Below are 13,508 nucleotides of genomic sequence, written 5' to 3'. Positions count from 1 at the left end.
CGATCAATATGTCACGCAGCACATTGCTGCAAAACTTCACAACTGCTTTTCGAAGTGAAGCTCTCCGTTTTGAAAGTCAGCATTCGAGACTGGGAATGTGATGCCCACATTCATGATTCAAATTTCCTAATCTCACATGCTAACCTCCAAAACGCCACCCATACAACAATATGTTGCACTAATATGCAACAACTTCCACGATCAATATGTCACGCAGCACATTGCTGCAAAACTTCACAACTGCTTTTCGAAGTGAAGCTCTCCGTTTTGAAAGTCAGCATTCGAGACTGGGAATGTGATGCCCACATTCATGATTCAAATTTCCTAATCTCACATGCTAACCTCCAAAACGCCACCCATACAACAATATGTTGCACTAATATGCAACAACTTCCACGATCAATATGTCACGCAGCACATTGCTGCAAAACTTCACAACTGCTTTTCGAAGTGAAGCTCTCCGTTTTGAAAGTCAGCATTCGAGACTGGGAATGTGATGCCCACATTCATGATTCAAATTTCCTAATCTCACATGCTAACCTCCAAAACGCCACCCATACAACAATATGTTGCACTAATATGCAACAACTTCCACGATCAATATGTCACGCAGCACATTGCTGCAAAACTTCACAACTGCTTTTCGAAGTGAAGCTCTCCGTTTTGAAAGTCAGCATTCGAGACTGGGAATGTGATGCCCACATTCATGATTCAAATTTCCTAATCTCACATGCTAACCTCCAAAACGCCACCCATACAACAATATGTTGCACTAATATGCAACAACTTCCACGATCAATATGTCACGCAGCACATTGCTGCAAAACTTCACAACTGCTTTTCGAAGTGAAGCTCTCCGTTTTGAAAGTCAGCATTCGAGACTGGGAATGTGATGCCCACATTCATGATTCAAATTTCCTAATCTCACATGCTAACCTCCAAAACGCCACCCATACAACAATATGTTGCACTAATATGCAACAACTTCCACGATCAATATGTCACGCAGCACATTGCTGCAAAACTTCACAACTGCTTTTCGAAGTGAAGCTCTCCGTTTTGAAAGTCAGCATTCGAGACTGGGAATGTGATGCCCACATTCATGATTCAAATTTCCTAATCTCACATGCTAACCTCCAAAACGCCACCCATACAACAATATGTTGCACTAATATGCAACAACTTCCACGATCAATATGTCACGCAGCACATTGCTGCAAAACTTCACAACTGCTTTTCGAAGTGAAGCTCTCCGTTTTGAAAGTCAGCATTCGAGACTGGGAATGTGATGCCCACATTCATGATTCAAATTTCCTAATCTCACATGCTAACCTCCAAAACGCCACCCATACAACAATATGTTGCACTAATATGCAACAACTTCCACGATCAATATGTCACGCAGCACATTGCTGCAAAACTTCACAACTGCTTTTCGAAGTGAAGCTCTCCGTTTTGAAAGTCAGCATTCGAGACTGGGAATGTGATGCCCACATTCATGATTCAAATTTCCTAATCTCACATGCTAACCTCCAAAACGCCACCCATACAACAATATGTTGCACTAATATGCAACAACTTCCACGATCAATATGTCACGCAGCACATTGCTGCAAAACTTCACAACTGCTTTTCGAAGTGAAGCTCTCCGTTTTGAAAGTCAGCATTCGAGACTGGGAATGTGATGCCCACATTCATGATTCAAATTTCCTAATCTCACATGCTAACCTCCAAAACGCCACCCATACAACAATATGTTGCACTAATATGCAACAACTTCCACGATCAATATGTCACGCAGCACATTGCTGCAAAACTTCACAACTGCTTTTCGAAGTGAAGCTCTCCGTTTTGAAAGTCAGCATTCGAGACTGGGAATGTGATGCCCACATTCATGATTCAAATTTCCTAATCTCACATGCTAACCTCCAAAACGCCACCCATACAACAATATGTTGCACTAATATGCAACAACTTCCACGATCAATATGTCACGCAGCACATTGCTGCAAAACTTCACAACTGCTTTTCGAAGTGAAGCTCTCCGTTTTAAAAGTCAGCATTCGAGACTGGGAATGTGATGCCCACATTCATGATTCAAATTTCCTAATCTCACATGCTAACCTCCAAAACGCCACCCATACAACAATATGTTGCACTAATATGCAACAACTTCCACGATCAATATGTCACGCAGGACAATGACTGCAAAACTTCAACTGATATGCAATAACTTCCACAATCAATGTGCAGCACAATGAATGCAAACTTCAACTGATGTGAAATAACTTCCACAATCAATATGTCAAGCAGGACAATGACTGCAAAACATCAACTGATATGCAATAACTTCCACAATCAATATGTCACGCAGCACATTGCTGCAAAACTTCACAACTGCTTTTCGAAGTGAAGCTCTCCGTTTTGAAAGTCAGCATTCGAGACTGGGAATGTGATGCCCACATTCATGATTCAAATTTCCTAATCTCACATGCTAACCTCCAAAACGCCACCCATACAACAATATGTTGCACTAATATGCAACAACTTCCACGATCAATATGTCACGCAGCACATTGCTGCAAAACTTCACAACTGCTTTTCGAAGTGAAGCTCTCCGTTTTGAAAGTCAGCATTCGAGACTGGGAATGTGATGCCCACATTCATGATTCAAATTTCCTAATCTCACATGCTAACCTCCAAAACGCCACCCATACAACAATATGTTGCACTAATATGCAACAACTTCCACGATCAATATGTCACGCAGCACATTGCTGCAAAACTTCACAACTGCTTTTCGAAGTGAAGCTCTCCGTTTTGAAAGTCAGCATTCGAGACTGGGAATGTGATGCCCACATTCATGATTCAAATTTCCTAATCTCACATGCTAACCTCCAAAACGCCACCCATACAACAATATGTTGCACTAATATGCAACAACTTCCACGATCAATATGTCACGCAGCACATTGCTGCAAAACTTCACAACTGCTTTTCGAAGTGAAGCTCTCCGTTTTGAAAGTCAGCATTCGAGACTGGGAATGTGATGCCCACATTCATGATTCAAATTTCCTAATCTCACATGCTAACCTCCAAAACGCCACCCATACAACAATATGTTGCACTAATATGCAACAACTTCCACGATCAATATGTCACGCAGCACATTGCTGCAAAACTTCACAACTGCTTTTCGAAGTGAAGCTCTCCGTTTTGAAAGTCAGCATTCGAGACTGGGAATGTGATGCCCACATTCATGATTCAAATTTCCTAATCTCACATGCTAACCTCCAAAACGCCACCCATACAACAATATGTTGCACTAATATGCAATAACTTCCACAATCAATATGTCACGCAGGACAATGACTGCAAAACTTCAACTGATATGCAATAACTTCCACAATCAATGTGCAGCACAATGAATGCAAACTTCAACTGATGTGAAATAACTTCCACAATCAATATGTCAAGCAGGACAATGACTGCAAAACATCAACTGATATGCAATAACTTCCACAATCAATATGTCACGCAGCACATTGCTGCAAAACTTCACAACTGCTTTTCGAAGTGAAGCTCTCCGTTTTGAAAGTCAGCATTCGAGACTGGGAATGTGATGCCCACATTCATGATTCAAATTTCCTAATCTCACATGCTAACCTCCAAAACGCCACCCATACAACAATATGTTGCACTAATATGCAACAACTTCCACGATCAATATGTCACGCAGCACATTGCTGCAAAACTTCACAACTGCTTTTCGAAGTGAAGCTCTCCGTTTTGAAAGTCAGCATTCGAGACTGGGAATGTGATGCCCACATTCATGATTCAAATTTCCTAATCTCACATGCTAACCTCCAAAACGCCACCCATACAACAATATGTTGCACTAATATGCAACAACTTCCACGATCAATATGTCACGCAGCACATTGCTGCAAAACTTCACAACTGCTTTTCGAAGTGAAGCTCTCCGTTTTGAAAGTCAGCATTCGAGACTGGGAATGTGATGCCCACATTCATGATTCAAATTTCCTAATCTCACATGCTAACCTCCAAAACGCCACCCATACAACAATATGTTGCACTAATATGCAACAACTTCCACGATCAATATGTCACGCAGCACATTGCTGCAAAACTTCACAACTGCTTTTCGAAGTGAAGCTCTCCGTTTTGAAAGTCAGCATTCGAGACTGGGAATGTGATGCCCACATTCATGATTCAAATTTCCTAATCTCACATGCTAACCTCCAAAACGCCACCCATACAACAATATGTTGCACTAATATGCAACAACTTCCACGATCAATATGTCACGCAGCACATTGCTGCAAAACTTCACAACTGCTTTTCGAAGTGAAGCTCTCCGTTTTGAAAGTCAGCATTCGAGACTGGGAATGTGATGCCCACATTCATGATTCAAATTTCCTAATCTCACATGCTAACCTCCAAAACGCCACCCATACAACAATATGTTGCACTAATATGCAACAACTTCCACGATCAATATGTCACGCAGCACATTGCTGCAAAACTTCACAACTGCTTTTCGAAGTGAAGCTCTCCGTTTTGAAAGTCAGCATTCGAGACTGGGAATGTGATGCCCACATTCATGATTCAAATTTCCTAATCTCACATGCTAACCTCCAAAACGCCACCCATACAACAATATGTTGCACTAATATGCAACAACTTCCACGATCAATATGTCACGCAGCACATTGCTGCAAAACTTCAACTGATATGCAATAACTTCCACAATCAATGTGCAGCACAATGAATGCAAAACTTCAAATGATATGCAATAATTTCCACAATCAATACGTCAGGCACCACAACGAATGTAAAATGTTCACACTTCATTTTAGGTTTTGGAATTCAGCCGAGTAGTTTGTCAAGGATAAAGTCCTTAAATCTTAACTTTCAAAGTCCTAATGCTAACCTTTTATACCAACATGCCACAATTCAAAACCAAAAGCGTATTGCCACTTAAATGCTGAAAGGTTTCCTGTCGATTACATTACACTGACAGGTAATTACTTCCACAATCTCTAATTGTATTGTACTTCCAACACAAGACTAACTAAGAAGTTGTAATTGTTATTCATAAGAACCATCATGGGAATACACACAATCTTGCTCCTCTAACGCCAAACTCAAGCAAATGCATAAAACTGAATGCTCTTAACACTAGCCAAACACAAACAGCTTGGTTACAGTTCTATCCAAGTTAAAGGATGCATTCACATCAAGTATATCTTAAAATAGTACTCACATTTCCATACGCGCCTTGAAAGAAGAGTTGGTCGCTTTAGTTGTTCCTCCTCTGCATATTGTCCGCCAAGTGATCCCTTCCCAAAGCAATTTCCTGGTGTTTCCTCTTGTCCATTCACTCAGCAGATGCTCCTCTCTCCCTTGAAAATCATCCTGCCGATCTGTCCTGGTCATTGTTTCCTCCTAAATGAAATCCACGTCCTGTCTCGTCCAGCTGCATTTCACTTCTGAAGCTGTGACTGACTGAGTGTCACTAAGGGCAACTTCTCCAAGGTTCTAGAATGGCGGTTGATGCAATAAGACATCAAAGCCGCTACAGAATTCTGTGACCGTCACAATGACACACGCAAACATACGCACACACACACACACACACACACATACACACACACACACACACACACACATTCATTTCATTGCCAGTAATGCTGATAATAAATTAAACAATCTAGCGACACGAAAACAATTAACATACTAACATCAACATGGACGTACACATACGGTGTCATAAGTACGAACAATAATCGAAAAATAAAATAAATGAACAGGCCAAAAAACATTGTCGTTAAATATTTGGACTACTTATTGACTGAAAATTAAGGTAAATGAAATAAAAAATAAAAAACCAAGAGCAAGTATATTTAAGGTAAACAAACAAAGAAGTTTTGAAATCATGAAAAGAAGACTTAGACTTAGACTGTATTAATCCCACAGCGGGGAAATTCACAAGTCACAGCAGCAAAGACAGAAAGGTGCAGAAACACACAGCAGACAAGCACCGTGTCAATAAGAATTGCAGTGGTTTTTTTTTTAAAGAAAAACAATATAAAAATAATAAATACAGATATAAAAAATATGGGGGACAAAAATAAATATATCCACGGAAAATATAAAGTATGTACAAATTGTGCAGATTTCTGTGCAGTTAAACAGTCTTATAGCCGTAGGAATGAACGACCTGCGGTAGCGCTCCTTCTTACACCGTGGGTGTAACAGTCTGCTGCTGAAGGAGCTGCTCAGGGCCCCCACAGTCTCGTGCAGGGGGTGAGAGGTGTTGTCCATGATGGATGTCAGCTTGGCTAACATCCTCCTCTCCCCCACCTCCTCAATGGAGTCCAGCGGGCAGTCCAGAACAGAGCTGGCTCGCCTAATCAGTCTATTGAGCCTCCTCCTGTCCCTGTCTGTGCTGCCCCCCCCCCAGCAGACCACAGCTTAGAAGATAGCTGAAGCTACCACAGTGTCATAAAAAGTCCGGAGCAGTTTCCTGCACACACCGAAGGACCTCAGCCTCCTCAGCAGGTGGAGGTGGCTTTGACCCTTCTTGTACAGGGCCTGAGTGTGGTCAGACCAGTCCAGTTTATTGTTCAGGAGAACACCCAGGAATTTGTAGTTCTCCACCTCCTCAATGTCCAAATCGAATCTGATGAAAAACAGGTTCAGTTGGTAAGCCCAGTCCTTGTCTCCACTGTCCTGGTGTCTCCCCTCACCTTTTCCATGTCCAGAGATCTTCTTAAGTCCTCTCCAGACATCCCTGGTGTTATTTTGTCCCAGATGTTCAAACATTTGTCTATTAGAAATTAAGGAGGGCAGCGATGCTAGCTGGAAAAGTTACTGTCTCTCAACATATGTAAATATTAAATTATGCCACCTCATAATATGTTTCCATGTATTTCCTCAGAGAGATGAGGACTCAGTGGCTTATTCTGCACCAACCTTCACCAAGAGGAGAGCTGGCAAAGCAGAGAGAAGGAATGTAAAGCCAGCAGAGGGAGAGACGATCTACTCTGATATCAGGACTTTTTGATCATCATTCCAAACAATGGATTTGCTGATTTACTAAATAAAAATGTTGTCTGGCACACTGTGAAAAATATACTGCTTCAAATCTATTTCACATCTGATATCAGTAACAATATTTTGATTGGGTAACCTTAAAAATGTTTAATGTATCGTTGCAACAGAGAGAGAGGCCAATAGCAGAATAAACTGGATTTATCCTTCAAATACACAATATGTCACTGATAGCAATTTATATAATGTTATATATATATTGTTAAATGTCTATTTTCGCCACAATAGTTTTGTGGCTCTATGGCTTCTATTGTTGCTCTGTCGGTCGGTCCAACACTTTGATCATGACTGACAAACCTCAACAAATGTTGATGACTGCAACGACATTTTGTATGGACAGTCAAGGTTTCCAGAGGATGTTTTTTGATCCCACAACGTTTCATGAAGTGCCATCAGCAGACTGACATTTTTACATTTTTGGTGTTGAGTGAAAACACAAATGGACTGCAGTGAAATTTGGTACACAGTGACTTAAGAAATACATGGCAGAGGCAGCTACATGGATCAGTGGTTAAGATGCTGAACCTGAACTGCAACATCCGGCCTGGGACCTTTGTTGCATCTCTCTCTCCTTCATCTTTTATACCTCTATTGTCTGAAATAACGGCCGGGCCACACATTCTTCCTCTCCCTGTGCGTGACGGCCACCTCACTGAACTGCTGCCAGACAGATCTTTCTTGATTTGATTTTGCCTTTGATAATGGACATCAATAATAGCATGTTTCATTTCATTATAAATTGAATTCTTATTTAGTTTAGACTGAAAAAGCTTGTGCTCAGTTGTAAGTGTAAGTTGTAATTTTTTCATGTCTGTGACATATTCTACAGATATAGACATTGAAACTGCAGTGAAATGTGTGTAATGTTGTGTGTCTGATGTCAATATGACTATCAAAAGATCATTTTCACTGTCTTTTTTGCTGAGAACCGCGCATGTCACGCCGTGCTGCTCACATAGGCTGTGTGCAGCTACACTGACAGAAGCTGCGGTGGGCCGTTTCTCCGCCCTTTGACCAATCATCAAGGCTGTTTGCTCAGAACAGACCTGACTATGGGCTTCAACAGGATGTGTAGTGAGGGAAGAGCTACATGAGGCTTCAGCAGGCTAATTTTAGTTGAACACATTGAAATCATTGTTTTACTTACTTGCACTTGCACTGTAGTGTTCGCCCACTTGCCTTTTCAAAACAGGTAAAACAGCAGTTCAAGCCCAACTTCCTGAGGCTAAAACAGAGAGCGAGAAAGAGAGAAAAGACCCGTTGTGTTCACACCTTAGTTTGAAGCCCAACCACGACAATGCTGAAGTTTCCATGCGTCATTTCTTTGTCAGCGGTGACTGTGAATGTGTGTCTGACTTTGTCTGTCTGTGTGGCAGGTGCAAGCAGTGCTGTGCACACAAAGAAAAAGCAGAACGTATAAAGCAGGACACAAAGTACATGAAAGTATTTACGGCAAGGCTTTTGTTTTAAATTACATTTTACTTTTCCTGTGTCCACCCTTCTGTATATTTAACTGTGTATGTGTATTATGTGTACAGGGGCTGGACACATCATTGTGACAGGGACTCATTAATTCAACCATATGGTCAAACCTCAAGCAACACTTTATTGTCCCAGCAGTGTGTGTTGGCTTGTGGTCAATAACATGTTGTCACCTGATGAAGGCCACAAACCACAATACGTCGGTCTAACAACATAACTTACATATGACGACTTTCAGTTGTCTATCTATTTCAGTCTCTATACATCTTGTAGTATCTGAAGATGTGTCAGACACCCCCCTAATGTTTTTTGATGCCAGAGTTTGTGGTGTACTGGACTCTGCTGTAATGGTTGTCCACTGTGAAAAGCTTCCTTTTTATTAAAAAGTAGTATTAAAAATTATTGTTATTATTGTGCTGCCTCACAACAAGGTCTTGGGTTAAAATCTATTTAATTATCTAATTTTATTTGTGGTTTTCTCCCAGGTTCACATGGATTTCCTCCTTCAGATCAAAACATACAAGTAAGTTGAATCAAAAACTCGAAATTACCCTTAGATTAATGAGTTTCTGTGATAAAGTGGTGCTATGCTCCCCCCTGACTAAGAACTTAGCAGGTAAGGTGGTAGGATGATATAACAGCCCTCCCTTACTCTGTCTGCTGCGCTCTTCCTTCCCTCCAGAGTGGGCGGGTCATCATTAATGATGTGGAACATCTGGATTGGCTGGCTCCCATTACATATTTACTGCACTATGGCTCCTCTTTCTTTATTCCTGTCAGTGCTGATATGGTCTGCCTTCAGTTCAGTAGTACATTAAGTCTGTTGCTAGTCCAAGCTGTTACATTCAGTTCAGTACAAAGCATATACAAGCACCTTATCTAAGGTCAGCTCAGCAACCTATTATTTTTAACAGAGATTCAGATTATGATTGTTTCTGTGGCTTTCCTTGTCTTTTAATAGGTCTTTAATGAGGAAGTAACATACTGTGTATCACGGCTGAGCTGATGATGGTGAGAGGAGCTCCACTGATAAAAGTTCTGATAAACTGACACTGCACTACCCGCGCAACAGCAGACTGACAAAGTTAGCTGCTAGCTGGAGGACATAGTGGAGCATTTAGCAGCTAGAGGGACAGATATTTCTCTGAGGGGTTGGTGGAGAACAAAAGCAGAGCTAAAAGGAGAGTGAGTATAGAACTTACATTTGCCAGGTTACCAGAACACCTATTCCAACTGGAACATCTATTCTGGAAATCAGGCTACAACCCATAAATGTGGTAACATTTGTGAATGAAAACAAACACACTAAAGATGGCCAACACAGAAATGTGCTGTATTGTGTCATGCAGTCTCTTCCTCCTCCCACTTGTGTTGTGTGGAAATTCATGATTCATTCATGGTAATATTATATTTAGGGTGACAGTTTAACCATATTAGTGAACATCAGCGGAAAAGCCCACCCACATATTGTGAAAATATAAAGGAAAATGTTGTGACCAGATTATTTTGGATTACTGTAGTTCACATCAAGATCAACTCATGTCTTGTGTTTCGTTTCAGTTATAGAAACCCACCATGAAACATGAAACAAAAGCTTGCTGTTGCTGTTGTTTCATGTGTTTTGGTTGGAAAGATAGTTGAGATTATTTCCACTGTGGTAGTACAGTGAAACGCAAACATAACGAGAGGCCAATCAGATTGCTCTGAAATAGTTCCCTCCCATTTGATATGGTTACATTAAGGTGGATCATCCTCTAATACGGTTTAATTTAACTGCAGTCTAAGTGGAATAACCAGAAAATGCTGATCATATTTTATATGTTGCTGATGCTCAGAGTGGGGCGTAAGTATATGTAGAAATGTCAGATTTAGTCCAGATATATATTTTAAGTACTTTCTTCCTCTTGCGGTAATTGAGGAGAGAGCATACACGATTCTTTCTCTGTTGTTAATGTAAATTTGTCTTTTCAGGATGTACAGATGATCAGATCATTGAGACAAAGAGTGTTGATGTTGGACATGATGTGAAACTGACATGTCCCCTCGAGTCTACGGGAAGCGTGTTTTGGATCAGGCTTGTTTCTGGAAACTTTCCTCGAGCATTAGGAAAAACATATGGCTTTGAGCGTGTCGAGCCTCACATTGCAACCAAAGAAGAGCCTGGAACATTTGTTCTGCATATCATGAAAGCAAAGCTAAGTGATGCTGCAGTTTACTTCTGTATGAAAATACTTCGACAAAAAGTTATATTTTTGAAAGGGACAGACCTGAGAGTTGAAGGTAAATACAGAAGAAATAGTAATAATTTTCAGATTCTTTAAAAGCTGTGATTGTGATTTCCAATCATAACTTGCATACCTTAATTTCATTACGTGTACATATAAAGTTACTGACTTAACGTGTTTACAAAAAACTGCTGAAAATAAATTTGTGAAGCTTTTAACTTTTTTCTATTTAGATTTCTCAGGACCAGAACCTGATATCACTGCAGTCCCTCCATCTGATCCAGTCCGTCCAGGAGACTCAGTGACTCTGCAGTGTTCAGTCTTCTCTGAGAACAGGACATGTCCAGGAGATCACAGTGTGTTCTGCTTTGGAGACGGATCAAGTTTTAAACATACCCGAGGAATCAGTGTTGAAGAATATGGAAAGAACCCTGAGGGACTCTCAAGAAAGAAATGTGTGTACAACTTCTTCAAGAACATCAGCTCCTCTGATGCTGGGACTTACTACTGTGCTGTCCTTCCTACATGTGGAGAAATATTACTTGGAAACAGATCAAAACTCAACACTGAAGGTAACTGAATCATATTTCTATGTAAAGAGAAAATTAACATATTGTATTAGCATCTTATTTACACTTTTACTGTTAACTTTCATTATTTGCTCCTTTTCATATAGTGTCAGCAGTCAACATGAGAGATTCGCAGAAGGACAATACAATTCTCTGTCTGTTATGTGCTGCTTTGGCTATAAGTCTCATTGTTATAGCCTTTCTCATTTACACAATCAAAAAACTCAAGAAGAATTCTTGTGGTTGTTGCAACGGTAAGTAAAGTCACTCATGCACAGATCTATCAAACAGTATTTGGCAAAACTGGATTCACATCAACGCTGTGGGTTTTATTCTATAACACAGCTGCTGTTGCTCTGCAAACAAAAACAAACAAAACGGCCGCCAGTGGCGATCAGCAAAGTCAGCAGGTAAGGTATATAAAGAAAAGATGTAGCGAGAAAGTTGTCAACATGTTTTTTCTGTCTAATTGTGTTAATGCTGTCACCTGCCATGTCATATATTGTCTCAGAAAGATGAGGACTCATTGGTTTATTCTGCACCAACCTTCACCGGTAAGAAATCTGGCAGATTAGAGAGAAGGGATGCAAAAACAGAGGAGGAAGAGAGTATCTACACTGACGTCAGGACTCTTGGGTTGGATTAACAGTCTGCACACTGGATTTGCTAATTAATCCTGATGTAATTTTTGTCTGCACACTGTGTCGGAAATGTACTGCTTAAGCAGCACTGGTAAGCTTACTATGTTTTGTAAAGAAAAGGAATCATCATTGCATAAAAATAATATAATATAATAGTTAAACTTTTGGCAATAGATCTCTACTGTAGGGATCCAATATCTATAAATGTTGTAAATTGTTATCAAAGTTGTGAACTCTGAGATTTTGAGATTTTCCTTTCTGTCCCTTTTATATCTATAATTTTCAAGTCACCATCTACATATGAGTCGTATTGTGCTAATTGGTGGTTGTGTAGATGTGTTGCTTCCTTCACAATAAATGATACTAAACCAATTAAATATAAAACTTTTAAACTTTATTGCTCTGTTTTCCAATGTGATCCACTGATTGAATGTGTTGTTTAATGAATGAGTGCAACTATTAAAAGTCATAAATCAGTAGACACAAATACCAACATACTCAAATATGTTACATTACTTTCATAGTTTTTTATTCATTTTAATGTGACTAAATAAACATGCTGATATGTTAACACACATACAATCCAGATCCTGCAAATGTAAAAAAATAATAATAATAATAATCCCCACCTGGGCATGACAAATAGATTTAAATAACTGAAACTAGCCCTGAAGTGGGGCCAGAAGGCGGACCGCGAGTTAAGATGAGTTACAACTCTATTTCAATAATATCAGGCTGATGAAACTTCACCAGATGATGGAATTTCCTCTGTGTCAGAGTCCTACTTTTTTTTTTCTGAATCCATCTCAACATGGATGTGTTCACCACTGTTTTAGTTTACACTTGGAGACTTGGACACAAGAAGTACAGATCAGTCAAAAGTCTTTGTTCTAGACTGAGATATCTCAACAACTATTGGTTGGATTGCCATGGAATTTCCTCTAGCTCCACCATGAGATTAAAATTTCAATTTGTCCAACAGTTAAGTTTAAGATACTTGCAACACAGTTCCCATCAGCCTCAGCTGTACTTTTTGTTTAGTGGTAATTGGGAAATGGTAGCATGCCAACATACTAGAGAACATGATACACCAACACATTATATGCTGCTTAACTTCAGCATGTTAGCATTGTCATTGTGAGCATGTTAGCATTCTGATGGTAGCATTTAGCTTCAAGTACCACAGTGCCTAAGTACACCTCACAGAGCCACGAGCATGACTGTAGACTCAGTCTTTTTTTTTGTAATAGCTGTAAATGTTATGTTTCTGTTTTAACAGAACAATATCCACACTGCCAGAAGACGAAAAGAGTATAACCAAATGTAAGTCAAATAAACTGCATGCTGTCCTGTGTGTTTGTTTGTGCTCAGGTGGTCAGAGGTCACTGGTAAATCTGACACATTAAGTGTACCAATGAAAACCTTTCGTAGGAAAATTTGAAACCAGACATAAA

General features: G+C 40.0%; 2 protein-coding genes across 2 annotated transcripts in view; both read left to right on the top strand.

The window, feature by feature from the left end:
- The window catches only part of LOC139290956 (uncharacterized), a 247,986-nt gene that overhangs the window by 231,468 nt on the left and 3,010 nt on the right, over positions 1 to 13,508 (top strand). The gene's annotated exons all lie outside the window — the stretch shown is intronic.
- On the top strand, positions 10,803 to 12,470 carry LOC139291652 (uncharacterized). Its single transcript, XM_070913752.1, has 5 exons — positions 10,803 to 10,899; positions 11,078 to 11,416; positions 11,521 to 11,667; positions 11,759 to 11,823; positions 11,925 to 12,470. Exons 1-5 carry the CDS (start codon positions 10,803 to 10,805, stop codon positions 12,057 to 12,059), a joined length of 783 nt encoding a protein of 260 aa, XP_070769853.1. The 3' UTR covers positions 12,060 to 12,470.

Source organism: Enoplosus armatus, chromosome 10, assembly GCF_043641665.1.
Source record: "Enoplosus armatus isolate fEnoArm2 chromosome 10, fEnoArm2.hap1, whole genome shotgun sequence".
NCBI classification, from domain to species: Eukaryota; Metazoa; Chordata; class Actinopteri; order Centrarchiformes; family Enoplosidae; genus Enoplosus; species Enoplosus armatus.
The sequence above is the reverse complement of the archived record's forward strand: the minus strand, read 5'-3'. Positions and strand labels throughout refer to the sequence as shown.

Excerpts from the sequence above, each read along its gene's own strand:
- LOC139291652 (XM_070913752.1), top strand. The coding sequence starts at position 10,803 with ATGAAAGCAAAGCTAAGTGATGCTGCAGTTTACTTCTGTATGAAAATA. Across the intron at positions 11,417-11,520 it reads ATCAAAACTCAACACTGAAG|TGTCAGCAGTCAACATGAGA; the intron begins GTAACTGAATCA and ends CTTTTCATATAG. Across the intron at positions 11,824-11,924 it reads GCGATCAGCAAAGTCAGCAG|AAAGATGAGGACTCATTGGT; the intron begins GTAAGGTATATA and ends ATATTGTCTCAG.